Source organism: Dendronephthya gigantea, unplaced genomic scaffold (assembly GCF_004324835.1).
Source record: "Dendronephthya gigantea isolate DGI-Jeju-01 unplaced genomic scaffold, DenGig_1.0 000027F, whole genome shotgun sequence".
Taxonomy (NCBI): domain Eukaryota; kingdom Metazoa; phylum Cnidaria; class Anthozoa; order Malacalcyonacea; family Nephtheidae; genus Dendronephthya; species Dendronephthya gigantea.
Window position 1 is genome coordinate 1,945,814 of NW_021163037.1, and position 27,572 is coordinate 1,973,385.

Genomic DNA, 27,572 nt, shown 5'->3' on the forward strand with positions numbered 1-27,572 from the left:
AATTGTCCTTGATCAGCGCGTAATGTAAATATTCGTCCAAATAATTTATAGAGGCAACAGAAATTACATCACGTCAATTATATAGTCACCGAATGTAAGAATATCGCAAATTTGAAATGTCGACTAACTCTCGTAGTCGTGGTTGCAAAAGTACGACGCTATCGCCATCGGGTGAAATGCGACGAATGCCAGAAAAAAATGAATAGTGACTATAAAGAACCGCATATACAAAATATCCATCATGGTAAGAAGATAAAGTTTAGTCCTTTACTTGAATCATCACAATTCAAATTGGGAAGCTTTTTGGAGGTAACGCCGACGATAAATCGGAGCCGGTACCTAGCTAGCATCGATAGGGTTATTACTCAACCTTGTACCCAGTCTACAGGTTGTCTAGTTGACTCCAAATCAAGTGAGTCGAAGGAAGCAGTTAGTTCTAATGCGTTGCAAGCGAATAACACAAATGCCCAGTGGTTCCAGCCATAAATAGAAATTATAGAAATGCAACAGCCAACTGTAAACCAAGTCGAAGAAGATATAATGTTCGTGGACGTTCGAACATTTAGAAAGAGGTTTAACAAAGCAAAACGCTATGCCAGTGCTGGTATACTCCTGGACGAAAATATTGATGAGCTAACTAAGCAACTGAAAGCAACAAATTAATATCTCGGACAAAAACGCAGATGAAAAGCCAGAAAAGGTCGTTGACCTAACAGCAGTTTATCAGTTATCAACAATGTCGTCTAAGTTCCTTTGTCCCAATCAGCCCATTCTAGCAGAATATCCGGCCACAATTCTTGGGAATTAACAATATTCCCGGCGATTTAATGCTGAGTTGTATAAAAAATATTCATGGATTACTTACGAAATCGAGAACAATCAGTGTGTGTGTGGTTTTCCTGCAAAGAGTTCGAGAATGATGATTCATTTGTATTCGATAATTGGAGAAAACCAGAAAAACTTTCTAAGCATGCATGGAAGATCCGAAAAGCACTGCATAACATCGATGATCAAGTGCGCGTTTTTCATAGCCATTCAGAAACGAGACACATCCGTCGTGAAGCAAGTAAACAGCGCTCATAAGCAGCAAGTATTAAGCAACCGGCAATTCCTTCAAGTTATTATAGAGTGCCTCATGTTTCCTGCCCAACATGCAGAATGTTAGAGAATAGAAAAAATATTTGGGAAGTCTCAGATATCAATGGAGAGAATTTTCTTGAGTTACTGCACTTTAGATGCTGCTGAAACTGAAGCTTCAACGCCAACTTGAAGCACACGCACAAAGGCCTTCCCAAACAAGTGCGATCGTACTATAGGGACCAGGAACTGCGTAACCGAGTTTAATTTCTGAACTGCATTGTATTTATAACAATAGAGAGGACAATGTATTTCTAATCGTTTCCGTTTACTTATACAGGGTGTCCCAAAAAAAAGAAAACTATTGAAATCACCCATAACAATGCAATTGTTAGAGTTTGAATGCCTAAGCACTCTGTTGGGACCCACAGGTGTATAAATGTATACCATACTCATTTTTATGCATGCATATGATGCAGTAAAATTTGCTTGTTCGCAAAAATGATATTTATTAACAATATTTACAATTTACAAATATGGATAACATTATTTAGATGTGCATCTCAAGGACTATGACCTTCGACATGTCCCCTTTCTCTAACAACACAAAGCATTTAGCATTTTATAAGTTGCATTAAATCCCCACGGACTGAAATTCGTTAGCACGGCATTCAAATTTTAACAATGAGTGATTTCAATAGTTTTCGTTTTTTTGGGACACCCTGTATACGTATAGGCTGAATATTAATGATATGTATATATTATTTGCTGCAAATATATCAAGAATTGCTTGTAACTTGCTTCAAAGGTCAAAAGTATTCGAACTCCGTCAATCGATGCGGAATATTGCTTAGAATAATTGTGCCAAGTTTCATTCCGATCAAACAAGTAATGATAGAGCCTTAGGGTTTTTTTAAAGAGCGTCGCCCCCTAACAAGAAGAAGAAGAAGAAGATTAGCAGCGGTTAGGGACCAGTTCCTGGTCCAAAAATTCAGAATGAACTCATTGGAATTGTCTCGGATATGGTGCAAAAGAGGATCACAAGTGAATTCAGGAACAGTGGTCAATACAGCATAATTGTGGACGAGACTGCAGATTGCAACAGAACAGAGCAAGTATCACAATGTCTAAGGTACGTTCCCGCTGGTCAGACGAAAGAAACTTTCGTTAGATTTCACACAACTCCATCAACTGAAGGAGAAGTTAAAATGAGCTCGTGAAGACTTTTATCAACAAGATGTAGAAAATCGTGTAGATAATGCAGCTAATCATTTTAAGTTCGCACTTCCTCTCAATGAAGCTTCATGTACTTATTTTCGTCATCTTTTTAATTTCTTATAAACGAAAACTTGTTCGGAGTTGATTCAAATCCTTTCGATATATATACTTCAACTATCATATAACGTGTATATAAATATCACACAAACCCGACTATTCTGCGAGAAACAATTTCTGTGATAATGAAATGTAATAAAATTAACCTCTTTTATTACTTTACGACGTAATCTTTTGTTTGAAAAACTCTACGAAGCAATATGAACAGTAATAATAGCTATATGTTAAATTGTAAGGACCTAAATTGTCGCAACACACAAGCAAGTATAAATTAAAATAATACACATCGTGACGCGTTTACAGTAAGTAATATTCATTTCAGTAGACGAGATTATCAGGTATTTTTTGCTTCCGAGTCACTGCGACTCGGGACAGGTGGCACGTCATGATGTCTGAAGGAAGGAAATGTGTCGCGCATGACTGAAAAAAAAATATTCCCATATATAGACGATGAATCAGTTTGCAGTTGAAATTGCGTTAAGGCCAGTTTACATGCACATCAATTTTGGTATAGATGTGAACGAGTAACTAGTAACTAGTGACTAGTAGTCACGAATGTATAAGAGCTCTTATTTGAACATCCGTAACTGATTCACTCGTTCACATCTTTCAAAAGACGAAAATCGCATATAAGATAGTAGCAAAAGTCGCAAGTGTTAACGCGGGTCATTATAGCTGCTTCGCGTCATGGAAAAGCAGGGGCGGTGCTTACGATTTATAGTACCTTGTGGAATCGGAAATTGGAAAAGCAAATGATTGCTACAACAGCTATAGGAAATTCATCGGAAATCCTTAGCTTGTACCATTTGCTTTTCGGACCGCAATTTTCGATTCCCCACGGTAAATAGTAAGCATACTAGGTTACCATACCAGGATCTAATCATGGGCAACGATTGGAGTAGTGTACGACAAATAAAAAACACGTACTTTGCAAATAAACCTGGCGGGAGAGTCTAGATTTCTTGACACGCATGTCACAATTTTTGACGTAGAAATATTATGGTTGTTGCCCTTGCGCTACTTTGTGTTTGCATAATCTATACACGGGGGGAGTGAATGAATTCTTATACAAATTAGGTCATGCGCGTATCTACAGGGTTAGTCAAAAAAACCTGACACTTTGAAAGTAAAATTAGCCGCGAAGTTATAGCTGGAATTTGACAATTCCTATATATGTGTACAATCAACAGGACGTGGTTAATTAATGCCAAAGTGTTTAAACCAATTAAACTAATCAATGTGGCGCGTGTGTTAGAAAAACGATTTGATAAACTGTTCTTTTTTATTTACAGAGCTTGGAATGCATTTTAACTCCCAAAGGGAAAACTTCATGTTTTAGGTTAATTAATGGGTACTTATTTGATATGCTTCGTATACCCATGAGATATTTTAGGCAACTTTTATGACATTACAGCCGCTATAAGGTGTCAGTTTTTTTGCTCACCCTGTACTAGTATAATGAATGGCAATGGGAACTTGCTGAGAAGGGAAGCCTGAGATTAGCATACTTACAGCCCTCGGTGGCCCAGGCGTATTTGGTAGCATATGGTGAGTGTTTCATTAACTCTGGTGGCTGATAGTTGACTGCATCCACTGAATGAAAAAATGCCTCATTTAAAAATTTGAAAGGACAGTTAGTGAACCATTAATTAATGAACTGAACGCGTTAAAACAATAAATTGAGTCGAGATGCCTCGTTACATGTCGTTTTTAATAGATAACTTTCATTGTAGAGAACGAACGAATATGAAGGAATGTTAATTCTTATACAGAATTTTATGCTCTTTTTGCATGCACATGTGAACGAGATAAGGTGGCAAAAACGAACGAGAATGTACCGACAACAGGAGACAACAGAATAGACTATTGTATACAGGATAAATCGCAGCAAACAATATTAATTAAACTCATCAGTACTGACAACACTGGTCGTTAGCTGAGCAGTGATAGCTTTCGTGTGCGGCGGGCTTTAGAGTACGTACGCTTATTTGGCAACAAACCGTCAAACGTCGACGAATTCGGGAGTTCATTGCTTGAGAACAAAACAAGTAATGCTATAATTTATTAAACCAAAAATTAAGATTATGTTTTTGAGGTTTATCTTCGTTTATGTCGGTCGTTAAGACGTACAGAGGCGCCTTGCTATGCAATAGCTGAAAGTTTGAATGTATATGTACCTATAGCTATAATTATATTTTACACATTTCTGGGATATAGAAACTCTATAACAATATAGCGCATAAAAGCATCGTTTGACCGCATAGCTAGGCGACGAACGTAAAGATGACGTTGAGGTCATTACTCAGAACCTGTATACAGGCAACACTTATCATTCATATTTTTATTAAGCATAATACAAAAATGGTACTTCTAACTGTGTACCTCACAAAGTGAATATTTTTTAGTATTAATTTTCCCTGATACACGTACCCTGTACAATGCTTAGGAAAGGGCATATGCAGAGGGCGTAAACAGCCATGCAGTCGTTGAAAGGACGTACCTCCATATCTCAATCTGGCTGGCATTTCTGAGATTTCTAACTGATAGACAGTTTTATATCCCTCATTTAGAGCATTCGTGGATTGCTTCAGTTTTGGACGAGGTGGAAACTTTTCTCGAAGGAATGGTGGTGGTTCCATGCCTATGTCGGCGCTCCAGACCTTGTAGGTATTTAACTGTAACAAAATGAACGTCACATCGTTTAATAAAAGAAAGGATTTGCAACTTTCCTTGCAACTTGCAAAGCAATTCTACTTCTGAGGCGTTTAAAGTTGTCAAATACATTTACGATCTGCAAACTTTTCTTAGAGTTTCGAATACTCTTTACAAATTAACATCCCCTCAGAATCATAATTGCATTGCATGTTGCAAGGAAAATTGCATATTGTAACAGCGCCGAAAGGCGAACTATTGCACAGAAATTTCTCAATTGCTGTAATCACATCACAAATTGGAAACACAGCTTTCAATAAATTATATTTCGGTTCCTTAATATGACTTTAATGAATCAGTCTAGCCCGTTGTAACGTTAAATAATAAGATTGCAGCTAGGAGGTATTTTTTCTCGTAAATTTCCTAGATGACAATCATATTTGTGATTGTTAAACTTCTGTGCACGAAGGAACGAATTTTGTCACTACTGGCAGTACTGCTCGTATAATACCTGGGAAAGCAATTTTTTTTGCTATCTCCCTTTATGAATGAGGAGAATTTGTCTCAATTCTTAAAGCTAAGCGAAACATTTGTACATGCATGTAGCAAGCTTTAATTTCATTAAGCGAGGGGGAGACGTTGGGATACAACTGATGCAAGAAATAAAAAGGGTTGCCCATGATGATATCGGATGTCATGGTGATTTTGTCATTTTGAAATACAATAATATACAGTATAGTTTCCGGGGAATGCAAACTTTTAAAATGAAGTGTGAATAATACTGCGTAATAACAAACGCCCAAGCTAAATTTTTGGAGCAGATTACTCGCCAGAAGTGCTGAGAATTAGGAAAATTTATATTACAATTTTAGAATGGGATATTATTGACGCTTCTATAACTCTATATGTATGTGTCATACAACAATTTGTTACTAGGAACCAAACCTCGCTAGTACAAAAAGCATCGTAAGAAGTACTCTTAGTCGTCTTGCCACCCGGTCTCGAAAAGCGAAGAATAAGGTGCCCTAAAATTAACGAGAATTTACCTACCTTGCTACTTTGCTTGCCTCAAACGATCACAGTGAAGATCGCAATGCCAATGTTTATGTTTAGTGTATAGTGTATACGAATAGCACTCGTTGCCATAGAAGCGATGTTAATTATCCGCATAATTTTTTGGTTAAATTTTCACACGCATCATATTGCACTGATCAAAAATTATCGTAATATATTAACTCGGTAGTTCTACTGTGACTAAAAAGCGTCTCTTTTTAAGGAATTTATAAGAGATTTACCCTGTCTCCATTAAGAAAAGGAAAGTTGATACGAGGATGAGGATTGTTTCGATGAAAAATTCTTCGTGCAAAACTAGGCCTGTCTTTAGTCTTTGACACCAGTGGTGGCAACTTTATTTCACCGTTCTTGTCACTTAAACAAGTATATATATAACATTTGAATTAACTGGAAAATATTCAATTAGGTAATATGGTACATTAGAACAGAGATTGTGTATCGTACTGGCAGAGAACGATCATTGTTGATAGGCGATGAAAGGCCAATTATATAAAAAATGGGGTTCCTTATTATTGAATCAGAAGCATATACCAGTTTGGTTGCTATTTTTGTGGCTATATATAGTCAGTCAATATACGTACGTCTTTTTTCGTATCTTTACAACCGATTTTAAGAACGGGATGTTCAATAGACAATAGTTTTAAAATAACACTGCCTGGGAAGGGGGCCGTTCATTTTTGACATAAAGGGAAGGGTAATGACGACAATGTGTGACGACTTATTATATATATACTCACCTTCGTGAGGTTGTAGCAACATCTCTCTTTGGAACAAGTGATTTGGGAATTACCGAACCTTGTCCATCCTCTATGAGGCGAGCGTTCCTGACTGCAAAGTGCATGTATATAATATACTCAAAGTGCATGTATATAATAAACTCAAATTATATTTCAGTTCGTGTACATTTCCACGTTCAAATTTATATCTGTATATGCTCTTCAAGCATACGAAACACATGACGAAATAACAATAATGGATACGTAAGCCCGTTAGCTACATTCACGCGAGATAGCTTAACAACGTAAGCTGGGCATGGCTGTATTGTTTATATTTATCGTATTATACGAGCGTACAAAAAGAGCGGTCAAAATAAGGATAGATTGAAAATTTTTACATAATATGAAAATGTCAGCACGGTACTAATAATATAGCTTTTAATCAAATAATGTAGCTAATAATATAGCTTTTTTATAGCTAATAGCACAAATTTCTTTTGAAAACGACGTATATCGTCTCGCTGGAAGTTTACCATGTTTTGTTTTTCCAAATTTACATGCATGCCAAAGGCGGTTATGAAATCAACATGCCTTCAGCGTGCAAGCGTTTGAGTGAGAAATCTTCCGGCGGACTCGAGGCAAAAGACGATGACTTATATATAAATGCCCAACATTTGTAGAACGCATGCATGCATGCCACAGCGTTTTTAATTGCTGCGCAACGCAATGAATTAAAATCATACCCGCAATTTTCCATCCATCATGATTAGCTCTGACGATACTTGCGGGCTCGAGAGCCATTTCGAAGACGTTTTCCTTGTATCAGTGAGACTTATGCGATTTGCTTTGTATTGAGACAAAATTGAACGATAAACATCTATATACAAAACGCAGACATATAGCCTCAAAATTTATATTGAGACAAAATTGAACGATAAGCATACAAAACGCAGACATAGCCTCAAAATCGGATTATCTACTTCAAACTTTTCATTTTTCATATTGTTAAAAGAAAAAGGAATAAAGAATTTCATTTGTTTAGAGATAAACGACGTCTTTTAACGCGAACACGGACGATTTTTGAAGGAAACTTGGTATAGAAGGAAACCGCGTATATACCGTAAATATGATATTTTCAGGAAAGGGTAAGCATAACATCAGAAAATTCTAAATAGCGTAGAATATTGAGATCACGGATCAAGCTCACTGGAAGAAAATGTCTTCCAAGTTGAATGATTTAATGAGAATATATGTAATATATACGCTGAAATTTACGGTGGAACGATAACTATACAGTTTGAACCGAACCAGAGTTGCAAAAAAGCTGCGGGTACCACCCGGAGGAAGGTTTGCTTTGAATGAGGTTTGTAAAGTGAGCTAGGAAGGTTCAAGGTTGAACACTCTGATTGATCACATGGATGTATATGTACCACAAAGCAAAATTTCATTATGCTGGTTGCCGCTTGAATCAGTGACGTAACGTCATTTTGAGGAAGGTTTTCAAAACTTGAAATCCTACCGGAGGAAGGTTGAACTCTTTTTGCAACTCTGAACCGAATGGGATTACAAACGGCTGGCTTGAAATGTTTCTACGTTCTGTAAAAAGATCTAGATTCAGTATTTGTCCCATAGTTGACGTGGAGGTAATAAATGTAAACTCTATATTTCAGCAATCGCAATGACCGGTCTTATATGTTGTTTTTTTTATACCTACCGAGGATTTTTATCTGCTGTTCCACTATACTTAGAGTCGAATTGTAGCCGCGGCCGCATTCAATAGAAAACTTTGGGTCCGGATATTCCCATTATGCATAGGTCCTTTCAGCAATAGGTTATACAGTTACAGAAATAGAAAAGTTATTATTAGTTCATGTAATTTTGATTTCGGTTTCCACTGACAAGATGCTTGCATATAGGTGAAAACGATTTCAAGACGTCCTAGTCAGAAATGAATCGAAAACCATGCAGTTGACTTGGGCGCATGATTTCCGCAAATTGTGTATATATACAGATAGCATGCACTCGACTATATGATGTTTTTAACACATGCATGCACCTGAATATAGCCTAACTATCTATAACTGTGCTAAAATATCTTTACAAACTGCATTATTATCACATTAACGGGAGTTAATACTCTTGTTTATCGTTTATATTTCCCGCTTCAAGTTTGCATGCGGTGTTCTTTGCTTCTGCTGTGGCCATTAGATGGATGGAAACTTCGAAATAACGCGGCGCGTTGGGTTTTCGCTTTGAACTTCATGCCGTTCTTTGCTTCCTAATCAAGATTAGCGGCTTGCTTGCTGCATGAAATGCATTTTAATTGCATGAAAAGAACACACGTCGGCGTACACGGTGATAATTGTTTGATGGAGACGTTTAACAATGTGGTCCACTCGCAAGAAAAATTGTATATAAACTCGAGCTCAATTATTGGCAGTATGTATATGCTCATTGATTTGATATGTTGGCTTCGATTGCCTATTTAGAACAGTTCATGTTTTTTCGTCTTGCTGAATCTACAATGATGTTATATTTGCATGTATACATGGTTTGCAGACACGCTTCATCATCGCGAGTCATTCTAATCTTATCTGTCCAAATGCAATTAAAAATTTCAGAAAATTAGAATTTGTAATTAGTGCAGTGCATATGGAAAGGGATGGCGGCCGACAGCATATTTAAGCCGAAGTGACAATTAAATATTTAGCCTTCGCTTCCGTTGTATATATATATATATATAAATATGCGAGGAACAACAGATGATATCTGTACAAATAAAGGTAAGTATAAAGCGTGCTGAAGATTGCTTTTCTTAACGACTATATATACACATATATTAATTCAGTTTAACTTACATGCATGCATGCATGCACTATCATGCAGCAATTCTTTTGAACATTGATCACGCGGGTTGCAGTTCTGTAGTGTGAATTTGTGAATATACTGAAAATGCTAAACAGTTAGGGTAAGCACTTGACATCCGCACACTCTGCCGGAATAGCAACGATTCTGCTACTACTCTACCGAAATATCCCGCAGCTATAGGATGTTAATTTTAACCGGATCACTGTTTTGAGGAAAAATGAAATTTAACTGATCAATTTGATTCAGTTTCATCCAGCTTTTATCATCGGCAATAAGTGTTTGAGCAGCACTTTAAAATAAGGACGGTTAAAAACAAAAAGCAAAACGTTGCTTTTGAGAAAAATGGGACTCAGCTAGAGCTGATTGAGCCATATGCTATCGACGGAGATATACCGCTCAGGAATCGGTACTTTTATACCTTAGAGAGAATCGGTAATACACTAAACATTTACACTATACATTTACGGAAGAATTGAAAGAATGATAACATAATTCGGGTATATATAGAGCTACTTGAACGGAAACGTAGTTCCATCGTTATAGTTTCGTCTTATCTATCGAAATTACCTAATATAGAAATATATATATAATTTAGACGGCTGCATACAGTTTTTAGACGTTCAGGTGTACAACTGGGCATGATTTGGGGCGGCAGATGTTGTCGAAATAGTTTAATAAAGTTTTTTTTTGTTCAATTATAATGCACGTTAGAATGGACAGTTGTCTGTTGCCATAGGAACACAATTTAGAAATGGATATTTTGGAAATGCTGTATTGAATTTATGAACACCATGTATATCCAATCCAGTACATAGGCAGATTGCAATTCACCACGGGGAAACATATTTTCCCGAAAGCTTTCTCAGCGTTACAAATTTTGGCATTATCATAACCTGCATGGGGCAAAATTACCCAAAAATTTTTATTGGGCTCTAGGTTTTACTGATGTGAGTGTGAGTGTGTGAGTGCATAAACTACTGCATAGTCAATTTCGATCAATATTCGATGAAATAACGACAAATATACTGACGTAAGCTCTAGGAAAAATATTGGCTTCCTACTGCTCAGTTTGCTACTTTTTTAGGAACATGCGATACTATTCCTATGAAAATGTCGATGTCAACTTATATGGGTTGAATAGTTGTGTATAATAATCGTAATTATATATATGAGGGACGCGTACTATAATTGAGCGAATTATGCCGGTAATGAACTTTGCCAATATGGCGGATTTTAATGGCGGTGGGCGGTCATAAAATTACGAACTTTATGCGCACATAACGCAGTCATAAAATGACTTGACACACCAATATTTTGCGAGATATTATATTAGTATTTCTTTACAATAAAGGTAAAAAAAGGCAACTGAATTTTCGTCACAGTGGCACTTTAAATTTACCGAGTCTTGGTGAAAATGGCCAATTTTTTATTTTCTATCAAAGCTTATATTTAGCGCTAAAGGAATAATATATAATAGAGAATATATATGTATATGTAATACACTAATGTATAGAAAAATATACCTGTGCTGAATCGAGCATGCATGCATGCAGATTTTTAATTACTTGACTATACACTTGTTTCTCTGTCCTACCACAGTTGAGCTACCGAATATTAACTTTCTCTTCCTAATAGTATGACTTTTTATATGTACAGTCTACCAGTCTGCCTATGCCTAGTCAACAGATCTTATATATATAGGTCAGGGTGAGGGTAGTTTAATCGCATTATGCGATTTGGAAATAATCTGTCAAAACCTACACTTCTCTAATCTGATCTTTGCACATTGTAGCGAAGAATTATTGCCGATGCTTCAACTGATGGCCCAACATTAAATTACAAAGGGTTTTTACGGTCCATGAGCTTTTTAACATTATACGGCACGTAATTTAGACGACGCATGCATACGAAGTTATATATAGGATGCACAAGCAATTTTCGTCCGGTTCAGATGTTCTCGCTGAGAACGCATTAAAGACGAAAAAAATTTGACCAGCCGGATAATAATAAACAGTCACGCTATGCATGGGACTTTCATGCGAAAATTGAAACAGAATAACTTAGTGGCCCTTGTATTGCATATGACTGAATCCTTGCATCTTAATTGTATTGCATATGACTGAATCCGATTGTCCGAATGTCCCTTAGCATCAGACTTATATATATACTATATGGTAGCTACGTACTGCCCTGATTATGTTACATGCATTAACGCGATCGTATATACCTATTATGATATATTAATCAGCTTAAAATGCACTTGGGATCTAGCCATGTTTGTTAGAAATACTGCTGCGCTTCGCTGTTGAGTGTTGCGTTTTCTTTTCGTGTATATAAACCACATTTCTAATGTTTTATAGAATAAAAATGCAAAAGTAAAAAAAATGCGAACCGTGGTCCATCTTCAACTTTAGTCAGTTAGGCTCGTCTAAAACTAAACGTAGCTACATACATTATTCGAGCAATTTATTTTCAAATACCGAGAGTCAGACGATTCTGATTGCTGTCAACATTGGGCAATACCGCAACTGCATTATCTTTCCGCCAAAATAATATTTCATCAACATTACGACAATATTCCTATTTATACGCGAAGGCTTGGGCGAATCATTATAATGATTGCCTTTGACGTGATTAGTGTCACATTCGTATGCAATATTCATTGCGCTTTTCATGGTTCCCGATACGATCTCCTGCTTCATCCAGACGGTACGTACTTTGTAGAAACGCAAGGCAGGTTAGCAACTTTCTCGGTAGAAAGCGTTACTAGGATGTTGTATGTGCACTAGGGAAGGCTAGAACAACATCTGCACTAACGTGCGCTGCACGTCGCCGTATGGGGCAGCCAGCGTTAACGAACTTGCGGCTAGATGCTAAGCGACATCCCTCCTTGATTTAAATTAATCTTCCTCATGCTAATAGTTTCAAATCCGTTTCGCCTAAATAATAACGGAGCACTCGCAAATCGCACATCATATATAGCTAGCATCATAGCAGAGCTATAGCGCAGCTGATTTACTCAGTTCTGAATTGGATATCATCACTTATATAGCTTTGGAAGACTTTGCCAGATTCTCAGCAACATAACACATGTAAGTAGTGATGCTAATATCTACTATACAGGTACCGACACAATGCTTAATATATTTCCTGATATATATTCGCATGTTTATTCATTGTAAGAAAAGTAGTTGGACGCTGTTCGTATTACTATATAGTAATACAAGCACATCGCGTATATATATTGCGCTATTTTCATTGGAGTTTGGGCCCACTTGTGTTTTAACCTCACCGAATCGAGCTATGTGCATTAGATGATGTTGCAAATTCAAGTCGTTTGTATTAATCTTACCGGCTTAATATATGATATCATATGTTAAAATGCAAAACGGCGCCTTACCAAATAGGTAATACTCTACATACAAACTATTTTGTCTGCTGTCCGCATAAATTAAGTTGCTTATAAATATAACGGTGGGAAACCTTTTTTCTATATCTGCTTGATCGAATTCATGGAATCTTGAGAAAATAATTGCAGAAAAAGACCCAAAAATTGATTGCGGATATGTGCGTGTATATGCTCAAAGAAGTGGTCAGAAATTTTGTCCGATCATTCAACAATTTTTACGTGTATTTGCGCGAAAGTTCGAAACGTTCGCTAGGTTGATGAATTATCTTGATGATACGCCTGCTGAAGAGTTATTTCCTCACTTTCATCACGGAAAAATGCATCCGCAGATATATATGGTATAGTAGCTATCAATCGAAACCATATGTTCAAATCTACGAAGACTTTAACCAATGGGACTGACAGAAAGACTCAGAGTGTATTGACAAAGAATCAGTGTGTATTATCAAACTTATTGTTATAGGGCATATAATTTTAAGATAAGTTGAACTTTGTCACGTTGACTGATCTTTAAAAAGTTCAAATGACATGATAAAAGAGCTTAAATGCGATGAAGTCACATATACTTATGGAGATCACTTATAATTATGTAAACAGGCCGCCTGAAGCATCATGATTACATATGTAATTTTGGGGAATCATGAATAGTAAGGGTTTCAGCCGTCATGCAATTAAACATAAACGTTTCCAATATATGTTCCATGAAAATATAAACCCCAGAACAACGATTTAAAGGCCATTTCCTATAGCATAGTGCTCCCCTTCTCCCACAAAGTGAAAGAACGTGTGTTGCATGATGTGTAATGTTTTGCGCAGAAAACCCGCGCTCGCTAGTAATCATTACAACAGCATTCGCAGATCCGATTTCTTGTGCTATTTAGTACAGTACGTGTAATAGAGATATAGTGGTTATAGGATTGTGATCGACTTGCATGCATTTATGGTTCATAGTTGATCTAAAAGTTTGTTACGTCATTGTACACACGTGCAGCATTGGGATTTTCGAACTCAATAAACTATAAAGCAAATGATTTCGACGGGAGCAAATTTCTGAAAGGGGGCCAAATCTCCAAGGAAATATGGCCCGGGGGCAAAATTTGCGGGGGGGGGATAACTATTCTTGGGATACCGGTATATATTGGCGCGGCGCGTTGGTCGTAGGTAGAAAAGCCTAGCTTGCGAGGTTGCTGGTATAGCTGGGATATTTATCAATATTTGAAATTATTCGACCTTATATAAGTTGTTTTCCTAGCAGAGCATACGAAACTTATTCAGTCGTTCATTTAGTATATAACTATATGCTAGAACATACATAAGTTCAAATTAACTTCTGTATATAACTATATTATTTTCTTTGTATTGTTTGGGTGACGGGTCTGATGGAAATCAGAAATCCGTTGGCGTGACCAACGTTTTTAGAGCCTGTTTAAGCCGGTTTTCCACTAGCGATAATTTTCGCGCGAAGTGCATGACATTTTACTTTTGTTTTTAGAGCTCTCAACTGCAACTATCTAGAACGAATTGCTCACATACAAAGGAATAAATTCGCTTCGCGCGAAAAATATCGCTAGTGTAAAACAGGCGTTACATAGAGCGAGTTATCGCGGCTAAGCAAGGTGAAAACTGCATATAATGAAAGATATAATAAGGTTAAGCCTTTGATGTGATGCGCTTTTTACCTCGCCTAGATAACTCGCTCGATGTAAACAGGCCCTAATAACATATATATTATGCCCATATGATTCACCTCATTATATGGGACTGATGAAGTGCAGGCGTTTGCGGTGCATAATTCGCATGCAGGGTGCCTGGGTTGTATTACATTCATATCTTCGTTATCATAAATAAAAGATATGTCAGATGTTTGAATTTTAATCATATCGCTGCATGCATGCATGCACCATGCATGCACGTGTATTTATATATGTATAGCCTCTCTATATATTTTATCTATTTTAAGGTCTATAATTATACGTGCAGAGATATCGACAAAACGTGCTGCAATCAAAAAATTGTATTTCATCGCTATCACTGTCTTTCGACACAGGTTTCACGTACTCGTTTTTGTACAATCTTCAGGCGATAACTATTTTCGCACGCGATCCAGTTTCAACGGTTTGCGCGCACGTCTTTTTGATCGATTACCCGTCGTTATCATTAAGGTTGTCACCTGGAAATATATATAAATAGGTAAATATCGATCACGCGATTGTACTGCATACGTTAGTTTTATGAGAAATATTTGGAAATCTATCTTGAAAATTTCATAAAGTGTCATAGTAAGGTGAACAATATTGATAATAATAAAGAAACTAGAGGTAAGTGAACAATATAAGCCATGTTTAATAGTCACGTGATTGATATTTCTATATTTCTATATAAATACATATATATATAAATATATATATATAAATATATATATATATATATATATATATAATATATATAATTATATATATATATATTTTATATATTTGTTTATTAACATGGACAACCTTAATGATAATATATATCGATTAAAAATGAGAACGTTTAATCGAGAGTTTTGAAAGCGATCAATATTCTTTTTTGCTTACCGAACACGCATTCACCGTCTATATAGTTACATGTGTCGCATATATTGCATGCAAAATCATAGATATTACGCTTAACTATATATTCGCGAGTTTTGATATTCCACCGGAAGAGTTGCTTCTTGCATGCATACATGGAACATGCCGTTTCCCTCCATGCATTAACGCAAGATCTAGACAGATTGGCCGCGGTCACGAAAGCCAAAAGCTATGTTTATACTGAAAATGTGATGCTTATCCGTGAACCTTTTCGCCTAATTTACTTTTCCCTCTTCTAGTTTATCCACTTGTGCTAGTCCGCGTATATTTTATCTATTCGACTAGAGCATTCCTAAACTGCATGCAAAATATATGATGTCGTGCGTGACATGTGAATTGCGCTCGTGTAAAGTGAAACCCGACCATCTTGGCTTTGCCTTACCTGTAAAGGCCATGCATAATTCATTACTGATCAGTATCTTATAGCTTTTACGTATAAATATCTGAAAGTCGGGTCCGGAATTGTTTGCAAGAACGATAATTAAGCTCCTGAAAGAACGATAAGCTCCCGCTTGAGTTTACAGGATTCGCTGGCGTCTATATAGACATCGTTCCATGTTGCTCAATCGCGGCTGTGGCGACAGATTTGAAAGCGCGATATCGTGGCTGAAGCGGATTAAGCCTGCAAATAAGCCTATTTTCATAATACGACTACATAAATATATATACATAATTAAAGAAACCGTCTCGAAGTTCAATATTAATTTGTGCAAATTTTGAGTGGGTGTACATATTGCGGATTCGCCGCAAATTTGTGTCTGACCGCATTGTGTAAGACTTGATATCGTGCTGCATTAGTAACTATTTAAGCTATATCTTATGGCCACGGAGTAATTTTTCAACTTGGAATGCATTACCTTAGTCTGAAGAGGAGCTTGATTATATCAAACTGCGGAAACAGAGTAATTCACCGTATGATTTAGCGGGTTCATACGTTGCAATCGCACATGTTCATTGAATAAATAAATATAGCTACTCGTCATCGCACAAAATAAAACAATATATCTGTCAAGTATACACATCGAGAGTGATGATTCCAGGTAATATATACGAATATATTTTAATAACTGCATGTATACACTTCGTTCTCGACTGATAAGGCTGAACTTATAATTAATCACCAAATTAATATCGTTGATATATAGCTATTTGTAACGTTTATCTAGCAATACCCACATCATGCATGTGCTTGCCAAACGAATGCGTCTTCCATTTTCCACCCATGCAATAGCCGTTTATAGCTATCATCAGTTTTATTCAACACTTCCGCCATGCATGACCAAAATGTACGTTGAAGTTAATATAATCTCTATAAGGGGGATAATATAATCTCTGTAATCTCTTGATACTGGGAATTTTGATTTCACAAAGATCGCGCGTATATTTAACTAGTGTTTGGTATTGCATGGCCTTCTTTAATGCAATTTTGAAAATGGGTATTAATAGAAACAAAATCTTTTGTTATCCGATCACATGCAAGTTAGTTACATTACTATAGCTTTCTTTTAGCCTAATCTTGCTCATGTTTATATCTTGTAGGGAACCCAGACTTATCTCATGCAGCGAATTCTTTAAATGGGCTGCTTTAGCTACTTCCAAATTTTTATCATTTAACAGATAGGTCAATTTAATGCGGAAAACTAAGTTCTTTCCATTTATTCACCTGGCTTTTTTTAAATATGACATATATAAGGATTTAGACCTATTCCATTTTGAATGGGAAGAAGCACTCTATTTTGGAACGGATAAATCGAGGTCGCCATCTTTAAAGCAAATTCCACGCCGAATTGATGGCCAGTGCCATTCTCTTTCTTGTCAGCGTTGTGGTTGAGCGTGCCGAAAATAATGGACTGCGTAACTGCGTTAATTGCGATGATTTTTGCACCTGGAGGATCGATCATTCTACATCATATTCTATACACTTTAATAAACTGGCATATATAGCATTCATTCTACTACTGCATATTGGTGGCAATAAGCTGTTAGTGTGAATTTCGATCAGTTACCTAAACGTTTGAAAATTACTCGCTGCAAAAATATAATTTGACGAGGTTTATATGGCTAAATTTGGAACTTTGGAGCTTCTCGTCCTACTCATGGAAACCTCATCATGCAAAATGTTATTTCTGTTGCCTTATTTTTTAGCTAGTGTTTTTTAACTGTTATCCGTATTGCCCATACACGTTTGGACACTGACCAGCCAGAAATTCTGTTAAATTAAATTGCAGTTTTTTTTTGGCAACCCAAATTCACCGCAGTATAAAATCTACAATATGATGTGGAATGATTTAAAATTGATCTTAAATTTTATCGACTGTTTTCAATTATGGCACTGAAAAAGTGCCATCCTAAGTACAATTTTTTTACTACATGACGCAATCATCAATTCCGCATTATTGCAATTCTGGCACTGATCCTCCATCGTCGGGTTCGAGTTGGCTTCAAAGATGGCGGCCAAACAACCGTCAGTTATCGTCCAGTTCAAAAAGAGTTCTTTGACAGCACCATGCACACAACACGTTCGCGTTTCTACCGTGTGTCCTGCATGGATTGAGTGAAAGCTCGGGGTCACAGCTTTTTTAATTTCTCTGGCGAAAGAAAGCGGATAAATAAAATCTATTGCAGGCCTTCGATATTTGGATGTTCGTCTAGTCTGGGTACGTTTTGGGTCATGCACTCAGTAATTTGAGGTGAAATTGTTTTAGGAAGTATTTAATGCTCCAATAAGCGCCGTAACACCTATATTTTAAACCAGCAGTCACAATACATCGCATTTCAATTTTGCAAATAGATTGCGAAGTATCGTGATCGACCGAGTGCTGTTAATATTTGTAACAACTATATATATGCTTAATATACGCTCTATAGTAATGCCTTATGAATGTAACACGCTATATTCGTCAGGGGATGCCATGCATGGGGCAGTGGAGTTGTTACTTCCGTAGACAATTGTGCATGGACTTGTCAAATGTCAGTTATGCTCGCTTTATCGCTGCAAAATCGCAGAGCTGTAGAGTTTTGGTTGTAGAGTACTTGATATTGTCTTGTCTAAAATCACATCTATGATCGAGTATAGAAGCAATCTCATGCAAGCGATTTGCCGATTTAGAAATAAACTTTTAGCGGATTTCGTTTTTGAGACATATAATATGTATTACCGACAAGGCGACAACAAGTTGAAGAAATTCACTTTTATGTAAACGGTTGATTAGAAATAAACTTAGCGAGTATAAAGTCCTTAGCGGGTATATATATATAAAGCCTTTCGCATATCTATAGCGAACTATATATATATACATATTTTTTACCTATCCTAAAATTTTACGTTGAAAGACCAGTTTAAATCAGGCCAAAGATAAAGACAATGGGGTATGTTCATCAATTATCGTCAAAATGCACATAGCGACACGATTACTAACTGACACGACATCTACTATACTTTTCTATGTATTTGTTTGAAGAAGCATTTAACACAACCGAGATTCAACGCAACCGTACAAAACAGGCCTATCGAGGTTAGAACAAACATTTCTTTTAGCCCACCGCGTTCTTGTTGTTGCCAATCAGACGTCATGTTTACCACACTCTTTTGTTTCTAATCTGTCCTTTGTTTTCGTTCAATTACTTAAACAAATTCGTTTCTCTTTCCGTTTGCATCGAACTAATTAAAATTAAAAGAGTTTCAAGTCCTTTCTGATCACAATCAAATGAATTCTAAGTGGTGTTTTGTATGCATGATCAGCATCAACCCAAATTTGGAATAGACGCCGTCGTAAAGGCGGTGTTGCGCGGACAATTAAGCAACAATTTGTATAACTTCTAGCGAAAACTCGCGTGAGGTTTAGCGGTTTTAGAACTCATGAAGTGACCTCGTGTGGTTCTGCGTGTTTATCTTTTAGTCTACACCAGATAAATTTCAACCGCGGTCTTGTTTAACGTACTTCCAACTGCGAGAACTTCATTATGTTCCGTTTCGATTAGATTTTTGTTGTTGACATACCTCCCCCCGCTGTTTAAAGACCGGTTTTGACATCAAGGCTTGCATCGGCAAACATCTGTCACATTCTACTCGTCACCATTTTATGCACAAGGCCCGAATTTTACATCCTCAATCGTGTGGAAGTTTTTATAAAAGGGAACCTCGGGCCAGCTGCGAGTTAAGTCGTCCGCGATCGAGGCCAGATAAAAATACACGGCATATTCGATGTTTATCGATCGAAATTACGCGAATGAATTGTAATATTAATCTAAAAAGCCAACGCATTAACCTTGACGATGTAAACATGACGGACAGACTTCTCGTTGCTAATGTTATAGCGAAAAGTGTCAAGACAAGAGACGCCTTCTAGAACAACGCAAGTAGGAGCGTACGTGTGCGTACATCGGAGATCGGTTATCACCTCCAGGCTGACCATATTGACAGGATTTCTTTTGAATGCAAATAATTTGCTGATAAAGTATGGTAAGTGCTCATGCGATACACCCGTGAGATTTCACTAGTTCCCACTTCGACAAGTGCGTTAGTTACGGAAATATTTGCGGGCGACAAGCGCTAACCATATGTGTACCAACGCTTCCTTTTATAGTACGGCTTCATACACTGCTGTCTCGCCGATATGGTTATCGGTGGATTCGGTGAGGAAAAATGGCGTGAAATTATGTGAGTAACATTTCACGATAACCCAACGTGATAATGAGTCGTTTGGCAATTAAACAGCTCTGCTCAAATTACTGGCGTAACGCGCTTGCTCCTATTTCTGTAGACATAAGGCAGGCGTGGAATTGGAAGGAGGCTCCTACCTCATTCATAAGATCTACAGCGACGCGGAAACACTAAAACTTGTCGGAACTGCTTGTGAAGTTCTGGGTGAGTGAGATTATACATTATACTATTGAATAAGCGTTGGCACGAAGTTTTAAAATTATTTATCGCTCAACGTATTATTAGTCAGGCCACATGATTGTCTGCCAGTTTTCGCGGGGTTCTCGTGTTGAATATACGGGTAATCTCGAATGATTTCTTCTTGATGTATATAGCCCACTGCTCACTGTGTTATCGATGTTGTTATAACGAAATTTTTAATTAAGATCAATAGGACGGTATGGCTTGTGTTAATATTTGATGTTATGGCAAAAGTAACTTTTACTGATTACTGATTTCTAGCTCAAAAAAGCGTCTTGCATCAAATAGCATTTATATCGACCCTAAACTTCAGGCAACCCGAAGGCGACGACCAAGCACCCTACGTATAAATGCTTGTAAAAAAATATGTCGTATATATAAACAATCGCATGGATTTTAATAATCGGTACAAGAAGTCGAAAGAATTGATTTATGTTTTGAAATTAATTTCGTTGAGCTGCGGCCAACTTGAAATAACATTTTCTGCGCCCTAATATGCGGACGTTGTACACAAGACGCAAACTTGACAATTGCATATATAACAGAGCGTGAACAGAGTGTAAAACTGCAAGTCTTTTATACATTTTTTTAAAAAAGTCTCTCACTCACTGCGTCGTAGTCCTTTATTTTTAAGTCCTAATATTAATTGTGCAGATATTGAGGGTCGTTGATAGATCACGCGTAATATCGCACGGTACGTGCTGACGGTGCACTTTACAAGAATAGAATAGAATAGAAATAGAAGTAGGTATCTCATAAGCAACGCCAAATTGTCACGCTGCTCAGTTGGGAAAAGACTTTGGTATAAGGAACATTATATCTTTTCTCACGCCTATGTTACCATTCGATCAACACATTTGCAATTTTGTATGCGGCATCACGTCACACGCGAGTATTATAACGTAGGGGTCACCTATTTGCACTGATAGGGTGATGAGCGGCAGGGGGCGTAACTGTTGGGGGGGTGTGGGGGGGTGTGACACCCCCCAATTGTTGAAAACAGTGTTTTGGTAGGGCAATTTGTTGGGAATTTGCAGGGCAGACCGCTGGGTTCAGGCTGGACAATTTTTGCCCAAATTGATAAAAAAAACCATATGAATACTAAACAAACTAACGAAACTTTAAATTTACATGTAGCTATAAGAATTGTAGGTTAGTAAAATCGATCCAAATAGGGGTTCGCTGGTTAGAGAGACTGCAAATGTGCAGAACTTGAGATTTTTCAGTTAACTTAATTTGCAGGAGATATCGCTTCTTGAAAATCAGTTCGGGTGCGGGAAGTCTTGAAAATTAGGCGTGGGTGCGACTTACAATTCGAGAGAAAGTTGTCAGTCTGAGAAGGCCGTTTCCGACGATCTAGAGGACCGAATTTTCGAAAATCTTTCTCTCGGCGCCAACCATGGTGGCGCCTCGTAGATTTCAATAATTTCCGAAATATATATCAAAATCTCGCTTTCAGTTTTATGCAGCCGGGTTTGCGTAATAAATATATAACTGTCTCACAGCCTATCAAAAAGAGCTATAATTGCATTTGGTTGCCACGCCCTTTTCCGCGTATTTGTTGCAGGTCACGCCCTTTGGTAGGGCAAATTTGCTTCACACCCCCCCAACGCTTAGGGTCAAGTTACGCCCCTGATGAGCGGTCTGAACTAACTGAAAACAGCTGCGGACAGTTTGTTGGCTTTTTTTTGGGCAGTACATATTTTTCCGCCATATTTAACGTCTAAAAAATGGCTGGAAAACGTGAAGATATAGATCATACTCATTGGTCATTATAGGATTTCACAGGATAATAACTACCAAGAACAGAATACGTTGCAAGCATTATCTAGCTATAATTGTGGCAAAACTGCATGCTCTCAGTAATTAAATATTCCCATGAATCGTACGTAAGCCTATAATATATAGCATATGCGATTAGGACCGGTAAAATTCGTCCATTGTACAGAAATCTAAACTGGCTTAAATGAACTGACCATCATAGACCTTGTCAAAAATTTAAATATCTAATATCTTGATCGGTTCTTGTAAAATTTTAAGTAGGAGCAAAAGCTGTCCACCGTTCTGGAATAAGACTATGTCAGTTTTGGGTTCGCCCTTTTGAAACCTTAACTACTTAGAATGTTTTTATTAATCGTTAATTGAGAAAAAAAAACCCAGCAAAAAATTGTGCCAGGACTGCAGGACACCGCTGTGTAGAAACAAACTCGCTTGGCACAATTCCCCACTTCGCCATGTTCGCAATAATCCAAGATGTGTGGCAATATACCTGAAGATCATGTAAAATGCTTATAGTCAAAATATAACAGGTCAAAGCAAGGAATGAATAATACCTAACAAAATTTTATCGTTAAATTTAATGTTTAATGTAACGAGTTGGGAAAGACTCCGCAAACAAACGTTCGTAAGGATTATAAATCAAAAGATGGTTCGGGTATATTGTTGATTATTACATTGATAGAGCAGGGAATAGCTGCAAATTCATTCGGGCATAACAGAAAACAATGAATTACTGATATTTTCTGATCTCTTAGGGCTGGATGTTAATGCAGCTTTGGAAGGCTTTGGTGCGCATTTCTTTCGTTACACCGTACAGTCTGGATATGATCAAATTCTACGTGTTCTTGGAAGAAACCTGCAAGACTTTCTCTGCAACTTGGACGCCCTTCACGACCACTTGGCAAACATCTACCCAGGAATGGAAGCGCCTTCGTTTCGTTGCACGGAAGCAGAGGACGGTGCATTGCTTTTGCACTACTATACAAGACGTTCGGGACTTGAGTCTATCGTGATTGGCTTGGTTAAGACGATTTGCTCAGATGTGCTTCACACCGCGGTTACGGTGAATATATTGCAGAAAAAAGGCGAGAATGGCAGTGATCACACGATCTTTGCCATTTATGAAGAGAAAGACAAAACAAACGAGTCCAAACTTGGTTTGCTTCAAATCGAGAATGAAACGAATGGGGACTTCAATGCGAACTACTTGAAAGGAAATGGTATCGCAAATAATCCAATGAATGTGATGTCATTCTGCAAGGCGTTCCCTTTCCACGTCCTTTTCGACGAAGATTTGACGATAATTCAAGCTGGTGTTGCTATATTAAGAGTTCTCAACAAGCAATCGTCGGATAAATTAAAATTCACCGAGGTTTTCAACTTGCAGCGGCCAAAGTTAGCCTTAAGCTTTGCACCCATCCTGGCACATATCAATACTGTATTCGTCGTGGAAACCAAGGACGGAATAATCCCATGCGGGGCATGTGGACCAACGCATTCGTCTTGTTCGGCCTGCGGAAAGCCGGGCAGGGTGAAAGGGCTAAAAATACGACTTAAAGGGCAAATGGTGCATGTCCCTGAATCGAAAGCACTGTTATTCCTCTGTTCCCCAAGAGTCGCAGACCTCGACGCGCTGCGTGCGCAAGGACTTTACCTAAGCGACCTACCGCTTCACGACGCCACGCGGGACCTCATCTTCATGACGCACACTCGAGGCGCAGAACGCGAGCTGGTCGAGCAGCTGGAGGAGACGAGCAACAACTTGAAAAAAATGGAATCTTGTTTGATCGAGGACAAAAAGAGGACGGACGATCTACTGCATTCTATCTTACCGCCAAATGTTGCCGAAAAATTACGCGTTGATCAGGCAGTCGAAGCGGAAAATTACAAACTGGTCACAATTTTGTTCAGCGATATCGTGGGCTTCACCGCACTTTGTTCCAACGATCAAGTGGTTCCCATGGATATTGTGCGCATGCTCAACAAATTGTACACTTATTTCGACTTATTAAGTGGTGTAAACGAAGTTTATAAGGTATGTTCATAAAGTATATTTCTATTTTAGATACATTATCGATCTTAGGCGTATCAATCTCGCAATCCAGGTCTGCGCTCATGCAATGCTCAGCTTTTGGTTCGACGTTTTCCTTAACAAAAGTGTATTAGTGCACCTAGATCTAGGAGTGTCCAAGAGATTACCACCCTTGGAAAATTTCGAGTTCAAGTGTAATTTTCTGCATTCTCCGTGAATATACAACACACAATTAACGATCGTTAAAAACATGCTGTATATATATGCACTGTGGGGATGCTAGTCGATAAGGGTCAGATGAGCTGAATTCTGTCTACTAACGTTATTACAGTATTTTGCGGTAATTTTAGCATTTTTGAGCTAATTAGTGAATTGTTAGCGTCATCAAAGATTGCTTCATGTATTGACGTTCTCCTGCATCATGTTTGATCGTAGGTTGAGACCATTGGCGATGCGTACATGGTTGTTGGTGGTCTTCCCACCCCTTGTGACAACCATGCGGAGAGAGTATTGAACATGGCCTTTGGTATGATGGAGACATCGATAAAAGTATTATCACCTGCTGACAAAATGCCTCTCAAGGTATGTTCGCCTTTTATCAGACAAAATTGGCATGCAGTGACACCGACGTTGCATGCACCAGTATAGTACGGATCCGTCAACCTGTGACCCTGTCTGTCGTTAATCGTCCTGGCTGGCCGGAATTTAACAAACACGTACCACGGAGGTTTTATGCCGCGGATGCATGTATGCTTCACTATATGCGCTTATAGTAAAGGTGATTCGTTCTTACAAACATTCGTTTGCGCGCTGCTTGTGTTTATAAAATGTGTTTACAAATTTAAAAAAGATCCTAAGACATTAACATTAAACCAGCAAGAATTCCCTATGTAGAGTCTTGTTAGAGGAAATTCTCAACGCCTGCACAATAATAAAGTTTATGATAACGTTAAAAATACGATATTGTTTCAAGCTGAAGCCGAATTTTAGGCTAGAAATAGGTTGAAATCCATGATCTAATGTCGAAGGTATTATCTAGATCTGGAATAATACTGTAAGCCAAGCGTGAACAGACCAGGGGAGCCTAGCTTTTTTGGTCTTTGCCATAATTTGACAACTTCCTCGTCTGATGGTCTATTATATCTATAGATCCGTATCGGTGTTCACTCTGGACCTGTTATGGCCGGTGTAGTCGGCAAGAAGATGCCAAGGTATTGCTTATTTGGAGGTACCGTCGGGATTGCAAACAAAGCGGAATCTGGGAGTAAACCTGGATTCATCAACGTCAGCGTTGAAACAAGGAAGTAAGTGAATGGTTGTTACTATAACGCGTGTAAAATTTGCTATTGTGGTAAACAAGTTGTCCTGCACGTATGCTTGAATACAGGTGACCGTAGGTTGGACTTCTACCACCACTAATGCTATGATGTGGCAGACCTTGGTATGATCGTATTTGATTTGTTCAGTTTAAAATTTTAAATTTAAGGTTTAATGAAGAGGTCCTAAGAAATGCGTAACCTTTCAGTATTATAGAATTTTCTCAATCACTGAATGTTGATCTATTTAAGAGTACAAAAATTACTAGGGGGGAAAGCTGGTGTACTTGGTCTTATATTGCCTGACAAGGACTATTATTATATACTTTTAAAAAAAGTATACACATGCGGGCAATCAGTAAGTATATAAAAGAATGTATTTGTATTTGATAAAAAAAAGACGTATTCCGATACTGCAATGAACATCGAAAATTCGTGGTGTGATTTTTCTTAAAAATCTCTGGTGAGATTTTTAAGCCATAAATAGCGATGTACATATACCTCGGAGGATGGTCTCGAATTGTGTCATATTAGATATCTGTATATTATATCCGTATATTAGAGTCCGTATTTAACGCACAATATTCCGTGCTATTTCCAGATACCTGAAAGAATCAGATTATAAATTTGAACCCAACCCGAATCCTACACCCGTTCCGTGTTTCTTCGTATCACGAAGTCCAACATCGCCAAGAAAACCTTCAATTCTCGACATCATGTCCTCGATTCCACCACATAGTTATGGCGGACTTTTTCTTTCTCCAATGTCTTCCCCTCGCAGCGGGACTCCTGTACGCCAGTCTCCGAGCTCTTCCCCACCTCCCACTCCACCCAGGCAGCGAGCAAAAAAAATGATTCAAATGTGTGCGACAGTGGATAACTTTCCCGTTGAGGATATCGCAGCGAATCTGAACATCGTGGATGCACTTCAGGACTCTTAGGTACGCTATAAGCATGCACGGAACCCGAATTACGTCTTCAGTGAATCATTATACACAGAAAACATTGATGAGAAAAGAAACGCTTAATATGCAAAACCTTTAAAATGTTGGCATGCGCTGCGTGAAGGAGTGTTATACCGTAACAGTATTCTATATATTTCTATGCTGCTGAGCCTGTGGAAAATAAATGTTTTTTGATGCCTTTTTTCGAATCACAAACTGAGAAAGCGATTGGATGGGAGGCATAGGGTGCTTTCCATGAAGCGGCCAAAATGGTCAGACTGGTCATATTTTAAATTGAAATAGAGTATTCCTTTAAAAAATATAGCGGTAAAACTGAATTTTCCGTGCTATGCGGATATAAATATCGATAAACCTGAATGCTGATTTCTTACTGAAACACTCTAAAGCTGCGTTCAGACTTCAGACTGCGAGTGCCCGAAGTTAAAACTGGTTCATAAAACATGCTGAGCACATTGCGCTTGTTGAGTAGGCTCCTACCTCTGGAGGTAGTGTCCGTTCATGGGCACTGTTCCCATTTTCATTTGGAACTTGGAAGGGTCGGGTTCAACTTAGGTATCAGAAAAAGTGACGGGAACCAGTGCCGGGCATGTCTGAACGCAGCCTGAATACCAGTAATCTTACTGAAAAATTTCTCACGGGATATGTATGAAAGAAAATCTATACTCATGCATATGAAGTCTCGAAAACAGAAAATCGCACAAACGTTTGGAACACTACTTTCCAAGAATGCATGTCTATACCCGGAAAAAGATTTTTCTATAGTTAGCGTACATTTCCAACACTACAATGCTAATATATCAACGACATTAACAATTGTAAATGCTGCATTGAATT

The 27,572-nt window shown here is 37.9% G+C and overlaps 2 protein-coding genes across 9 annotated transcripts; one reads left to right on the forward strand and one right to left on the reverse strand.

Annotated features, from left to right (window-relative positions):
* Positions 1-2,543: 2,543 nt before the first annotated feature.
* Positions 2,544-7,728, reverse strand: LOC114523449. Of its 2 annotated transcripts, XM_028544371.1 has the most exons (6): positions 7,598-7,728; positions 6,876-6,966; positions 6,360-6,492; positions 4,913-5,087; positions 3,925-4,005; positions 2,544-2,832 (listed from the first exon to the last, which is right to left on the reverse strand). In XM_028544371.1, exons 1-6 carry the CDS (start codon positions 7,653-7,655, stop codon positions 2,747-2,749), a joined length of 624 nt encoding a protein of 207 aa, XP_028400172.1. In that variant the 5' UTR covers positions 7,656-7,728; the 3' UTR covers positions 2,544-2,746. The 2 variants fall into 2 exon arrangements, 1 of the variants encoding a protein (XP_028400172.1); XR_003687022.1 differs by lacking the exons at positions 6,360-6,492; positions 6,876-6,966; positions 7,598-7,728 and adding an exon at positions 6,115-6,196.
* A 182-nt stretch (positions 7,729-7,910) lies between these two features.
* On the forward strand, positions 7,911-27,559 carry LOC114523320 (guanylate cyclase soluble subunit beta-1-like). 7 transcript variants are annotated; one of them, XM_028544199.1, is made up of 8 exons: positions 7,911-7,999; positions 20,061-20,205; positions 20,330-20,403; positions 20,507-20,610; positions 23,181-24,460; positions 24,893-25,039; positions 25,607-25,761; positions 26,375-27,559. In XM_028544199.1, the coding sequence occupies exons 2-8, from the start codon at positions 20,203-20,205 to the stop codon at positions 26,712-26,714; spliced, it is 2,103 nt and encodes a 700-aa protein (XP_028400000.1). In that variant the 5' UTR covers positions 7,911-7,999; positions 20,061-20,202; the 3' UTR covers positions 26,715-27,559. The 7 variants fall into 7 exon arrangements, with proteins under 7 accessions (XP_028400000.1, XP_028400003.1, XP_028400004.1 ...); XM_028544202.1 differs by lacking the exon at positions 7,911-7,999 and adding an exon at positions 9,422-9,637; XM_028544203.1 differs by lacking the exon at positions 7,911-7,999 and adding an exon at positions 12,641-12,814.
* Positions 27,560-27,572: the final 13 nt, after the last annotated feature.